This window comes from Triplophysa dalaica, chromosome 17 (assembly GCF_015846415.1).
Source record: "Triplophysa dalaica isolate WHDGS20190420 chromosome 17, ASM1584641v1, whole genome shotgun sequence".
In the NCBI taxonomy this organism is placed as follows: Eukaryota; Metazoa; Chordata; class Actinopteri; order Cypriniformes; family Nemacheilidae; genus Triplophysa; species Triplophysa dalaica.
Window position 1 is genome coordinate 12,286,468 of NC_079558.1, and position 14,619 is coordinate 12,301,086.

General features: G+C 39.1%; 1 protein-coding gene across 5 annotated transcripts in view; it reads right to left on the reverse strand.

Moving 5' to 3' along the window:
- mprip (myosin phosphatase Rho interacting protein) overlaps positions 1 to 14,619 on the reverse strand; it is a 71,636-nt gene that overhangs the window by 22,071 nt on the left and 34,946 nt on the right. Inside the window, exons 4-16 of one of the 5 annotated variants that reach the window (XM_056770599.1) lie at positions 12,136 to 12,287; positions 11,778 to 11,862; positions 11,488 to 11,662; positions 10,872 to 11,316; positions 9,436 to 9,565; positions 8,212 to 8,319; positions 6,030 to 6,086; positions 5,428 to 5,496; positions 5,202 to 5,291; positions 4,841 to 4,950; positions 3,120 to 3,663; positions 2,891 to 3,028; positions 957 to 1,010 (exon numbers count right to left, since the gene is read on the reverse strand). In XM_056770599.1, coding sequence (XP_056626577.1) covers positions 957 to 1,010; positions 2,891 to 3,028; positions 3,120 to 3,663; positions 4,841 to 4,950; positions 5,202 to 5,291; positions 5,428 to 5,496; positions 6,030 to 6,086; positions 8,212 to 8,319; positions 9,436 to 9,565; positions 10,872 to 11,316; positions 11,488 to 11,662; positions 11,778 to 11,862; positions 12,136 to 12,287 — 2,157 coding nt within the window. Of the gene's footprint in view, positions 1 to 956; positions 1,011 to 2,890; positions 3,029 to 3,119; positions 3,664 to 4,840; positions 4,951 to 5,201; positions 5,292 to 5,427; positions 5,497 to 6,029; positions 6,087 to 8,211; positions 8,344 to 9,435; positions 9,566 to 10,871; positions 11,317 to 11,487; positions 11,663 to 11,777; positions 11,863 to 12,135; positions 12,288 to 14,619 lie in introns of all 5 variants that reach the window. The other 4 variants (XM_056770598.1, XM_056770597.1, XM_056770601.1 and 1 more) reach the window with 4 other exon arrangements.

The following is a 14,619-nucleotide window of genomic DNA, read 5'->3' on the forward strand; positions in this document are numbered from 1 at the left end:
TCTGCCAACTGAAATCCAAGACCTCTAAGTGTGGCCTCTTTAAGTTGCAGTCTTTTATCCGTCTCTTTCAAATTATTACCAAGTACCTCCAATTTATTGAGAGCTTCTTGGAGCTGCTGTGATTTTTCACAGAGTGCTTGTTCATAAACATGTTTGTCTGTCTCTTTATCATCCTGCGCAGTCGTATCCTGGATAACGTTTCCTTGACTGCAACGGAGTCTATCGAGCTCTGCTTTCAGCCTGTCTATTTCTCTATCCGCTTCTCTTAGCTGGTTAACAATTTCCTGATAACGCTGGTTCAAAGCTATGTTTTCGTTCCCAAGCAATTCAACTTGCTGCATCAGATCTCTGGTTAAGATTTCAGGATGCTCTTCTCTAGAACAAGCTGATGTATAAGGATTCATCAGACCTTCTAGTTTCTGCCTCTGAACTTGTCCCAGCGTGTCCTCCATGGTGACCAAACTGGCTTCATAATCTCGAATGCAAGCTCTAGCATTTTCCAAACTTTTCCTCAACGTCTCGTTCTCGATTTCCTCTTGGCTCTTAATGTTTTCCAGCAGCTTCTGGCATTGTGTCATTTCCCTTAACCTACTGTGCTCTTTTCTTTTCTGTCCTTGAGTGCACTGTAGCCAAGGACATTCGCTATGCAAGTGTACCAGATTTATCAGCTCCCTCAGTGTCAGAGGCTTACTGACATCTATCAGGTTCTCAAGCTCTCTAATCTTACCCTGACTATCAAAGAGTGTAAAACTAACAGTTTTTTTAATGGAATTTGAGGGACAGATCTCTGAGGTGCAAGTGTTTTGGGTGTCAGAAAGGTAAGGTTCCTTTGTGGACCAGTGTGAGAGAGAAAGGCCAAGCTGTGCTTGCATGTTGCGCTTTTTCAGTTCTTGCTGCTGCAGGAGTTCTTTGGTTTCCTGGTACTTCTTTGTTAAGCTCTGAGCTTGAGAACTAACCAGTTCTGTCCTCTTCATCTGTGGCTCTGTCTCAAGACTCAAAGGTGACTCCAGCTTGGAAAAGGGGACCAGACAGTTTGTTAACAAACACCATAATGCTAATCATTTGTAGATTACAATTAATAAATTTCCATACGTTTTGAGGATTTAAGGGCAAATTTATACTTCAGTACATCATCTGTGTCATACGACTAAGGTTAAAGAGAGAGTAAATACATTTAGATTCTTTTAAGGAATGATGCAAATTAGAACGCTGGAAAAATTAATGGCAAAGGTTAGTAAATCATTATTATCCATGCATATTAAGTGGTTAGAGAGCCATTTCTTGGGGTAAGTATCGCAAAATTAGTGCTAGCTAGAAATGCCAGAACAGTTACATGCCATACAGCTACTCATACAAGACTATTGTTCTGAAAAACATTGGCTCTTGTGAGAAACTTAAAGCAACCACTACTGTTTCACAAAGTATGCTCAAGCTCTTTATTTTGACAGTATACTTCTTTTGAAAGTGAATAAATACGATCATAAAATAACAAGCCTTAATGCTGTTCACGGTGCAGATGAAATTGTAACCTGGACAGATAGTCTCCTCGAGTGAGAACTTTATATACAGAACTCTGCCAAGTTAGATAGATAAAGATAGTGACTCCAAATGTTTGCTTTTACTAAGAAATAAGTATATACGGTAAAAGTACGAAAATAATTTAAAAAACTAAGTGTCCTACACAAGGCAAGTTTAATATACAGACAACGTCCTTGAGAAGTTCAGCTAAAACTTAAAAAGCATTACAAACAATATTCTTTACAAAAACTAAGACAACAAATACAATAACACAGACAGACATACAAACAAGCACGTGTACTTGAATCCATGTCCTGATCGATTTTCTTAAATAGGACCTAGTTATGCCCACCAGCTTTGCTTAACGCAGCAAATTGGAAATCACTTCCGCTTCTCTTCTAGGAATGCAAACAAAGGAAGTTGTGCTGTGTCGTCACAAGCACCACTGTTTACAGCCACGAAGAAGAAATAAAAACGTGCTAGCAGTGTTTCCGCTGGTAGTATAAAAGCTGTGTACAGATACACACCAAGGTATCAGTACTCTGTATCAGACGATACCCTGAGCCCAGGTATTGGAATCGGGAAGAAAAAAAAGTGTAGCGAAACATCTCTAATACATACGTCCTCACAGATTTTAATACTCTTTAGCATTTGAGGAAGAACAAGACAGGTTAAAGATGAAACGAATGAATGGTTAAATATGAATAAAAAATATCATGCAAATGTTTCCTCGATGTGGTACTATTCATTTTAATTCTCTGCAGAAGATCCAATTTTAGTACCCTTAAGATACACTGATACTCAACGTGATATAATTCAATTAGATAAAAAAAAAAAAAATCTGCAAATATCCTTTTATTTAATCCTTTTTATTACCATATTCAACAACTGCTGAAATATTGCAATTACAGACAATTTCGTAAAAATGTTGATTAATCTCTTAAAAATTGGTTTAACAGGCTCTACTCATTGAGTATAAATGTATCTGGAAGCTCAAGTTTAAAACAAGAATATTTTCATGCCATTTTTGCATTGTGTTTAATTCATGTTCAATGAATATTATTCATGTCTATGCTGAAACATGCAATACAGCTTGCAATGGTCTGAAACTTGTACTGTGTCATTTCTCTCTAACATGGCAAGAGGAATCTTGTAGTAGAGGCAAAAGGAGCACAGGAAACAAATCTGTTCATGTACATGCAACCGACTCGAGACATGCAAAGCACACATCTGCAGCTTTGATGGTAAAGATGTAAGCCATGTGTTTTTGTGCTTTCCATAATGACACAAAATAAGTTCAATATCAAAAGCATCATGTCTGAATGAATATGGTAAACCATAAAAAAATTTCAATGAAGTAAACGTGGCCTACCGGTGAAATGTAACCAGCACGGATCTGCTGTTCCCGCTCTAGAGCATCTTTAAGCTGACCCTCTAGTTCAAGCTTGTGGCGATTGGAGTCCATCAGTTGCTGGTGGCAGCTCTCCAACTGGGCCTTGAGCTCTTCCACCTAGTGTCCATAAAAAGAGTAGTTATGAGTCGTGAACTTAACAGGATTTAACTTCAACTTATATCTTGCATAGGGTGTTATAAGCATGTACCCCTTTTTTGTAGCTCTCTACCAGCTTCTCTAGCTCTGACGTGTCTCTAGTCTGAAAAGATGAGAGCAAGGTAACTCTCTTTTCCTCTCTGATGGGCGTCTTCTCCACCTGCTGCCAGCGCTGCTCTATCTCATCCTCAACTTTCTGTTGCCGCTCCACAGAAGGGGGTGGTTCATCTACCTGGACCACGCCCCCACTCTCAAAGTCCATCTTTGCACCATCAGCAACAGGATCGAAAGATGAGCCGGTGACACTCTCATATCTCCTCCGCCTTTCTTCTCTCCTCTTGTTGCGCTCATTAGTTATCTCGGCCTGCAAGGTGTTTGCTTCATTCGCCCTCTGCTGGGCCAGGGCCTGGGCGATAGGTCGAAACTCAGCCCAGTCAAAAGTTTTGGACCTGCCTTCACGTCTGCGTTCCCTCACCCGACTCTTCTTGACTCCGCTGTTCCACTCTACGGAGGATGTCTCGGAAGCCTTGGAATCCTGAGTGATGTCAGGGCTACTCTCAAATGGTCCGCAAGAACTGTGGTCATCCGTCAGGCTGCTTATAAGGAATTTAATTAGGGATTCAAATTGATGTAAAAAATAGTTTCTGTTGTACTTTGTGCTGTCAAATCGATTAATCGTGATTAATTTATTCCTAGATAAATATTTACGTTTATATAATATTTTTATCTGTCAGACTGTTTAACTCAACTCAACATTATTTATATAGCGCTTTTTACAATTTTCATTGTTACAAAGAAGCTGTACATGAGACATTTTGACTAAAAGAAAGTTTACTAGGGCTGCCCCAAAATAGTCGACTAAATGTCGATGTGAAGGAGGCTTGGTCGAATACGTTTTCATTGGTCGTTTAGTCTTAAAAAAAAGAATAAAAAACTCAGTTGGTGTCAGTGTGAGCGTTAAAACTTTAATGGCGCTGCGCAGCTGGGCCAGTGTATGACATCAAGAAACAACGGAAGATCAACGCGAAAATTGCCTTTGTAATAAATATGAAGAGACGGCATTTGGTGCAGTGCGATGATGACAGCCTTCCCTGACCACAAAAGCATTGAAGATACGACTCGCAGAAGAAATTGACAAGAGATGGGAATTGACGGAAAATCCAGCATCGGAAAAGATCAGCATTTATACACAAGCTGCAGTCTTACACCCAAACGAGATGACAAACGACAAACGATGACAAACGAGAAGATGCATACTCCACAGTGTTGGATCTGGCAGAAAGTTTGTCTAGAGAAGCTGCGCAATATAGGGATCATAACATCTCATGTCATGAGGAGGAGGATGCAGAAGAGAAGAATGAAATAAAAATGTTCTTGGCGGACAAAACAAAGGATTATTCGGGACCGTTGACATGGTGGCAAAAAAATGAAGAACGATATCCAAAGCTTGCTAAAGCAGCTAAGCGCCTCCACACCATCAGACAACGACAATTGTGAAAAGCGCAATATAACATAAGTATGTTTGCATGTACATTTATATATAAATGCAAAAACATACATGTATATAGTTGAACTATTAGTAATATATATATCTATATTTTAACAATGTTAATTAAATTAAAGCGTAAATTTTATTTATATATATATATATAAATTTATGTAATTATTCATTTTATATACATGTATGGGTATGCATTTATGTATACACGTTCTATAAACTTTATATAAACAATTGACAGCACTGGTTGTACTATATTGGGGACAGTGACAGACCTGGCAACATCTGGGGCGGTGGACGGCCGGACATTTTTCATAACTGCTTGGATCCAGTTGCGTCGAATTCCTGCCGTCATGGCAGAGAGTGTATGAACCCCCTCCTGAGTCTGGAGTAAACAAAATTTGATCACAAAAGATCATAAGGTAAATGACAGATTTCCAAACCCCTGAAAATAAGTACAAAGACTTTTTTATTTGCACATTAAAGGACAAAATCACTGCAGTGCTTTGATAACAACCAGACATGTTTCATTAGATAACATCAGAATCACTTATCAAATACGTAACCTGTCAAACATAAAAGCGAGAAAAAAAAATCAGGATTCAGCTTCTGCACAATATCTTTGGACACACTTACGTGAATCTGAAAGCCATAGTTGCGTTGTGCTTGATACTCAGTAACATTATAGCATGAACTGAGGTCAATTTCTCCATCAAGATCACATGCCTGTTGATACATACAAACAAAGATTACACCATTGAAAGAAATCAAATCAGACACGCATATAACTACTAATATTTGTACTAAATACTAATACTAATACAAAAGATAACAAACGGCTTTAAAATGCCCTGTTCATTACCTCTTCAGCAATAGAATCCTTATAGTATCGCAGACTGTGATCAGTCAGCACAAACCAATACTTCTTCCACTGAATCAAAGAGATGAAAATAAAAGATCACAATAAAGATCTCTTGTTCTTACAAACTCCTGTATCTATCTGATGTACAGACATGTTTTCAAAGACATTTATCCTTCTTTAAAGGAAACCATGGGGTAAAAGTTGAGAGGCTACATGCTTTCAACTTTCCCCTTTTGAAGCAGTACAATCAAAGTGTAATATGCCCTTTAAAAAGCAACAATGCATGCTTTGAGTGAAGGCCAAGCATTTAAGCCAAGTAACTTAAATCTGTGCCATGACAGGAAAAGCCAAGTAAAAAGCATTTTATATTCTCAACATTGCATAATTTTACAATTTTAGCACATGCTTTAAATATCCAACATAGCCCCAGCCTGTCTAACAATGATTTATTGATTCACATGACACTTCACGTTTACTTCTATCTCACTTAAACCCTTCGATGTTGAATTCTATCTTTCATATCTGAACAGTAGGGACACGATACATTTCTGAGATATAACCAGCGAGAGATTGTTTACAAAGAAATATTAGCAAGAGCTTACCTGGCCTTGTTCGTCGAGTTTTACCATCCAACCTTTCTTGAAGTTCAGCAAGTCTGGCTGTAAACCAAACAGGAAGCGGATATTAAAATAAACAGAAATAACCAAGCTAGTCTTGAAGGCGTCACCAAGGATCAGGAATCTAAAATCATTTATAAATTTTACGTATTGCAAGAGCACAACGGCACAACCAACAGAAAGTGTGTCCGTCTCTGTAGTTCTTTCACACGAGTGATAGAAAAAGATTATTAAATAATAAATCTCTGGACTACTCGACTGATTTGCATTGTTGCATCAGGCCAAACAAACACAGTCCATTGTCAATGTTTTTACTTCTCAGCTATCTTTTTGTGGAAACAAGGACTCCACACAGTGGAAACAACACAACATGCATTTGTGTATAATTTCAAATAGTGCATAAATTACAAATGTGCATGTGCGAGTAATTGACTAGTCAAGTACTCATTCTGAACCATCCAGTAAACTACTAAAAAGGTCTGACATAGTCAGAAACAAACGTATAGTACAATATATTTGCCCTGAATCCCTCATATATATCTTTTCAAATGAATACATTGTGTCGTGCTATGTAACGTCGAGTTGATAACCTGTGATCACATGTGCATTTATACAATGACCATAGATTTTTATTGTCATATTTTGTTGTAATTAGAGTTAAGCAACTTATTTAGCATCTGGCATAGGCACAGATGGTAACATAATTTTCTTATTTCATCCTAATGTTTTTATTAATGCATGTTTATTTCATTTCTTACTAGAGTACTTGACTACAAAATTACCTGACATGCCCATTCCTAGTTAAAGGGATAGTTCACCCAAAAATGAAAACTCATCATTTGCTCACCGTCTTTTCATTTCAAACCTGTATGACTTTCTTTTTTCCAAAGAACACAAAAGAAGATAATTTGAAGAATGTTGGTAACCAAACAATTCCGGTACCCATTGACACTTTCGTTTCAATAAAATAGATGTCAATGGGACCACCATTGTTCAGTTACCAACATTCTGCAGAAGAAAGAAAGTTATAAATGATCACATCATTTTTGGGTGAACTTCTTTGACAATGTTGCTGGACAGTGCAACAAACACACAATATATTTACAATGCGAGAACCAAACCTAAAACATTTTACATATGCAGATAAGCCCAGACATAAAGACAGGCTCCCATACACACGGATCTCAAAACAAAACGTACATAAGCTACAGTGACAAAGTACACAGAAACACCTAAATGCACACAGTCTCTAATCAAACAAGCTCACACAAGAACAAATGGAAAATGGGAGGACAGGAATGCACGGCTGGATGCAGCAAGGAGGTGAAGATGACCTGGGTAGGAGAGAGCAGTACGCGACACCCAACAGAAACTGTTGGTAGGAAAAGGACGTCCGTGGTCTTTTAACCACAGACATGATATCCTGTAGCTTAGTGGTATGAGCATATGGTTAACAATGCCAAAGTCGTGTGTTCGATCCCAGGGGATTTCACATACTTGGAAACAAAAAATGTATAGGATAATGCAATGTAGGTCGAGTTGGATAAAAGCATCTGCCAATTGCATAAATGTAAAAAAATCCAAAAATAGTTCACAAATACCACCGGAAATAAGATGGCCGTCAGTATTAGTTTAGGTAGTCACACCAGTGAAAATCCATTAGAAATAGGCCCACTTGTACTACTGACTGCCTGAACAATTGCAGACATCAATTGGGGTTCAAGTCTTAAATTCAAACTGAAAATCTAATTTGAATCCTGAAAATTGACATTTACTTTTTTATAGATCTCACTGTTTGTAACCTGTAAAACTAAAAATGGGGAGCAGCGAGCAAGTTCTCACAGCGTGGTTTCCACCTAATGCAAAAGCCTACATGAATCGAAATGTTAATTATATCATGCTGACTGAAATATTCCAAAACAGAAGTCCATCTTTTCCTTCAAGACATGCCAAATCCTGTGCTCTCTTTAACCTCTAAACTTCAGAGAACAACAGAGGCATTGTGGAGGATTTGGAAGCAGTTCACCTCACACCCTTAGTACACAATGTTCGCTGATTACAAAGCTCCTTTCTGAAAACTTCTTAGAAATAGCAGGACACAAATTCAAATTTATAGCAGGCTGTCCAGTGTCTTTGTGAGAAAACAGAGAGAAAGAATTTGGCTTACTGTCATGACTGATTCGGTAGTCCTGCGGTCCAGTGACTTGGCTCTTCTCAGTGGTGGCAGGGTTGAGTGATGGAAGTCTGAACCTTGTGCCGATTCCGGCTTCTGCTCCTTAAATGGGATTAATGAAGAGACCTTTAGAATGATACAGAAAATGTCTGTTTTTCAGTTACGCTTGCTGTATCACATCAAAACCCTAGCCTGACCTTGAAAGCAACAAAAACAATACCAAACTTCATCTTGAGCAACTCTTAGGTTTTGTGTCCCCGGCAGAAACACTGGTGTATCTGCCAGCGTACGGCGTGCTTTTTCAATGCTTTTTTGAAAACGCAAGAAGCTGGCGTTTTAGCCTCATTTTAGATTCAGCTTAAACCTTATGTCATACTGACAAATGCACCTGTTTGAAACAATAATCCCTGTTGTTTTTCTGAGAAGTTTTGTCTGGAAAACAAATCGCATCTATGCTCCTTCAATGACCACATACTGTAGATGTGAAACTCTACGATAAAATCACAAAAGAATGCCATAAAAACAAGATTCTTGATCAAAATCTGTATCATTCACATTGTTGAGTAACCACCAAGCCTGGCAATGAACCAGCATAAGTGGAAACAGAAACAAAAGGAAAGGTGAACTTTTACCAGCTTTCATCCTGTGTGCTTGTGTGTGCGCATGTGGAGGATATGAGTCTGGGCGGGTAGTAAAGAAAAGTTTTTGTCATGGACAATGTATTTAGCCTCAAGCACACACTGAGAAAGGAAAGAAACTGTCAGGGGAATGCAAACTCATAATGGAAAATGGACAATTATTGAAACCAAAAAGATTACGCATATAAAAGCTAAAGGGGTAAAGAGCTGAATATTCATCCAAATAAAGTTAAAAAATCAACTAAAGTGTTTGGCACATTCAAATACTAAATGGCTCAATGGAGAATTCAAATTATGTCCATTTAAACCCCTTTGCAATTTTCAAGAATGTTGTTTATTTCAAATGAATAGAGTCTGTGAGTCACTGACATTCAGCCAAACAGCTCTTTTAGTATTTCACTGAGAAAAGCAAGTCATATGGAACCGGAACAAAACAAGGGCGACAATGTAAATTAAGCTCCTTAAGAAAATTGCATGAGCTGGCTGTTTCTCCAGGAAGTGAGTGATGACAGTGCTGGCTGTAAAACGATCAGAGTCTCAGTGTGTATGAACACTGGAAGGATCACCAAGTATTCATTACCTCCCTCTGGAACCGTCTCATTTCACTTCGGCCCTGTCTGACTCCACTGCGGCTCGTCTCTTCCACCTCCATTCTCTCAGCATGCTCCAGCTCCAACGCCTCCAGCTTCTCGATCACATTTGAGCGCCCGCTACGAATGCAAAATGAGAAAGACTGTATTAGAGACTAAGACAAAATATGAGTGAAACTTACACTCCCTTCCAATTCTTCCAAACGATTGTAATTATGTAAATACATTAATTTATATATTATCATATTTGTAGAGATGTGTTTTGTCAGTCCAGAAATACTATAGATCCATTTACTACACACTACAGTCCAATTCATGCTATTCTCAGAAGTCTGCTTGAAGATATAAAAAAATAAAGGTTATGACCCATGTTGTATGGGTTCGATTTCCAGTACAAAAAACAAGGGGAGAAAGATTTTTTTTAACGTTGTTTTAAAACTAACATACTTTAAAAGAATTTTTGATAAGTGTGGTTTGGTGATGATGTCATATCATAAAAATCACATTTACACATTAAGTGTGCTTGAAGATATAAAAAATAAAGGGTTATAACCCATGTTGTATGGGTTTCGATTTGTAGTATAAAACAAGGGAAGAATGAGAATTTTACGTCCTTTAAAACCTAACATGCTTAAAATAAAAATTGTTGATAAGTGTGGTTTGGTGATGATGTCATATAATAAAAATCCCATTTACACATTAAGTGTGCCCAAGTACCTTCATAGAGTCACTGTTATCTAAAAAAAGGGAATTAATATAAGAAAATGGTCATTACCATTTCTTGTTCTTACAGAGAGGAATTCAGTTCACAATAACAAAGTCTGAAAATATGAAATGACTATTAAAAATGTTGCCCTTTTTTGGGATATGCGCAGCATTGTCTCCCTCCTTAAAAGGAAGCAAAAAGCCAGTTAGTGAGGTATTGATGTCACATGATTGCTCAAAGCCTCATTGGCTTCTGGGTACAACATAGCACAATTCCCAAAACCCCAAACTGAACCAAAGTGGAAATCTTTTGAACAGGTTTATGGATTCTTCAGTCCTGCTCATCTGTGAATGGTCTCCTTGTGGGTAAAGAGTAAGCCCCTGAATGGCAAATATACCAATTTGTATTTGAAATGTTCGGTTCAGAATTCAATCAAAGGGTCTCCAAAATTGAAAAATGCATAGTAAATGATATTTCGTGAAAACCAACTAACAAGTGCAACCAACATTAGCAGAGCAAGAAATAAGTGTCTCTGCTATGCCATGTTGAAAGAAGCCTGGTATCCAGTTTCCTATATTTGGCCTAGTAAGGTGCATGTTGGTTTACTTTCACAAAAACAGCTCTCTGTGTGGTCTCATGTGCACATGCCTTTAAAAGGGGATGGAGAGAAATTCTAAAGCGAGAGAGAAAGGGCGTATGAGGGGAAGAGCCCGTGCTCACCTTCTCTCAGGGCTGAAGAAAGAATCTTTATCCTGTCTATCAGGACTGCGGAAACGACTGCGTTTTTCCGCCTTGCGGGCCTCGCCGTCACTGCGGCGGGACAGAGCGCGATAGACACGGCCAGTGGCCTCGGTCGGGTGGCTGTCGGTGCTGGTGACGGTGTTGCCGCTGGCATCCGAATCCAAAGAACTCATAGAGCCGCTGATATGGGAGCCGTTGGACAGCAGACTGCTGCCTGATGGGAATGGGTCGCTGGGAGCAGGTGAGAGGCTGCGGGGGATGCCCCCAAGCTCCCCGCTGTGCCTGCTGGAAGAGCTGCCTGTGGGGGACAGGGGGCTGTGAGAGGTCTGGGAAACAGCCGAGTGGAAAGAGAGCCCGCTCCGGTCCAACTCGTCACCGTTTACAGAACTTTGATCTGAACACCGACTCAGAATTGATCCCTCACCTTTAAGAATATAATGAAACGGTGTCAAACTGCATGATTATAAATACAAATATCTGCTGAAGGCTAATTTTGTTTGAGAGAACATTAGAATACAGATGACCTGAAGTATAATACAACTAGACTAAAAGCCACAAAATTTGGCAGACAAGTTTTTTTTAACAACTTCCATACCTGCAGAGGGCAGCTGTGAGCCAAGCGGTGCCATTTCAGTAGCGGACCACGACTGGGACACATCCACCTCTCTGCTCTGCAGCTCCTCTTTCCATATGATAGAACTGGTGTCTGGAGTCTTCTCGGCATCAGGGATGCCTGAGCCAGTCACTGCTACCTTTGCAGGTCCTGGCTCCTACAAACAAATCCATAATTTGCATTCATTTGTGGTTTATTGCAACTGATGTGCTGACAGCATAAAAAAGGTCCAACCAAAATTGGCCTAAAAAATAAAAATAAAACACACATACCTGTGAGGTTGCTGGTTCTACTTTGCGTTTCTTCTTTTGATTTTGCTTGTTGGTTCTTGGATAAACCACTAGCTGTTCACTCCATCTGATGAAAGACCAAAGATTATGGCACAGTTGCATATGACATGCTTACTTTGCAAATAGATTTCTATAAACTGGAACATCTGTCCCTCCCCAAGTAATTATTATGTGTTTATAAAAAGTGTTGTCATATCAGATTGGCTCTTCAGTTATAAATGGACCTGGGATTACAGAGCAGTTTTTTGGAGTTTTTTGTAAATTCCCATTTGCAATCAATGCAAAAATGTGAGTTACATTTGTGCCTAACAATAAATTGGTGAAATGAACCATCAGATACCCATTGATAATCTCTTTACTGTCTCCTCGGATGTAATACTCCTGGTCAGGGGTGATGATGCACAGTGAGTTCTTCTGTCCAGTCCTGGGTTCAGCGTCTATTACGTCTGTGCAGAGGTTCATGTTGACAGTTCCTTGTGGCAATGTGCTTGGCTACAAGAAACATCAGATGAGAAAAAATTAGTGGTGGGCCGGTAACAGCGTTAACGCCGTTAACGCAGTGAGACTCTTATCGCGCGTTAAAAAAAATGTCGCCGTTAATCTATTCTCAAAGTTGGGTTGGGAGCTGGGTCTATACTACGCAAGCTATGATGACTTTCACCTTGATATTTTAGCGCGGATGTATACCAGCTTAACTGCACTGTACGGGGCGAGAACGAGATTTTTCAATTCGCGTCATTCGCGGAAGCAGAAGCCGCCTCATCATCTCATAACCAGGGCTTCATTCGCGCGATTCGCGCAGCAAGTAGGTCTATTGGCTCTTTGCATTAACATATAAATCACTCGCGCTTGACACGCCATTCGCGTTTGGTCTGAACACAACATAACGTTACTGTGAAATTACCGCATCAAACGTGACGTGCTAACATGGATGTAGCTATGAAGCCGCCGGGTTTTCTTCAGGGAATATTAATTTTTAAGAAGCTTCCCAATGGAAACATCGACAAGACTAAGGTTGTTTGCACCTTGTGCAATGCGGAATTGGTTTAAAAAAAAAAAAAACTTTCAACAGGTACTGTTCTAGCTTTAGTTGAAACCAGTAACTTTGTATTGAGATCTAATGTATTATGGCTCCTGTATGACATATCGCTTGTTGCTCCCTCACTCTTTGTAAGTTGCTTTGGATAAAAGCGTCTGCTAAATGACTAAATGTAAATGTACTGTAGGAGCTCTTCCAGTCTCAAGTACCACCTAAACGCAAAGCATCCCTTAGCTAATGCGGAAGTAAACACAAGTACATCTTATTGAACATAATTTATTTTCATCACCAATTATCAAAGTAGAACAGCTTTCTCAAGCAGTTTGTGATGCATTTTGGAAACAGGAGATGAGCCCCTGGTCTAATGCGCCACCTGGCTTGAGAAACCCGTTCTCAAAGACTTACTTTTAGTCATTATTTGGGTAGCACACATATTCTGAATGCCTTCGGCAGAATTCAAATGAGCCATTTTAATCTAGATTAATCTAGATTAATTTTGGAATTAATCTAGATTAATCTAGATTAAAAAAATTAATCTATGCCCACCAATAGAAAAAATATTAACATAGTTGTTTTATTAATCTGCTCATAAATTCATTAAGTTAAAAAGAGATGATTAAGTCATTTTTATTTTAACAGACATCCAAAGCAGTCCATTTAGGGTGGATTAATTGAAGTGTTTGAGATTGAACCCTTATAGAGGCCCTGCAACGGTGTTTCATGCATTCTGACATCTTTACAATGATCGACTTGTCAAAAAACGAGTTGGGCGTATTATATAGTATTTCTGTGCTCGATACACTCCCGTACAGATTTCGGAAAAGTTTTTTTCAAACATATAAAACTGTTTTGTAAAAAAAAAATCGTAGTTTTTTTATTGGACAGTTCTCCCGGAAAAGCACACGGCACCCCCACACAGCAGCATGGAGAGCAGGAGAAGGAGCATGCGCAGAAGTCACTTTCACTTGTGTTTAGGAGAGAGAGAGAGCGGGCATATGGTTGTGAAGTTCAGGTGTGTGTTTGTTCACTGCATATGGGTGATGAATGTTATATAAACGGTGGATATAACGCTGGATTTGGAGATCTTTTGAAACTGATATAGAGCCGTCCCAGCGCTAAAAGATGAACATGAACCGCATGCGGTAAGTGAAACTGATGTCTGTGTTTTGTTGGCAATGAGTGCGCATGTGCTTTAGTTCAGCCATAGCTGCATTGAAGACACTTCGAAGTAAACACCCACCGCTTTGATTGGATAGCAGTTTGCGTAGTCAGAGGCTTCTGTGAATTTGGTTCGAGACGTAACGTTAGGTTACACATAAGCATCATTCACAATTTTTGTAAAAGCATTAGTATTATCTTAAGACCTCCTGTGATTTATAAATGATATCCCAACATCAGTATTTCATGTGACTTTCCCGGATGAGATGGCAAGGCTTTGCTTATTGTTTGTATAGCCTATACTTGTATTGCGTTCAATTATATATGACCGTACCTGTCAGCATTTGAGACCAGTGATCCTGAACAGGAAAAAAGATCACTGCGATCCGGGGTCTCAAATGTTAAGAGAGTTTCCATGATAAATAAACAAATGGGAGACTCCTGGTAACGTATGGATATCACCCAGCACGCAAAATAATACCAAAACACTTCAAAGCAGCCTCCATTACTCGCAAACGGTGTATAAAACCTTGAAAAATTATATATGAACCCCCCAAAAAAAATATCACAGAGATGGCGATTCGCACTGACTTAAGATCACAGACAACCTCTACAATTAATACACAT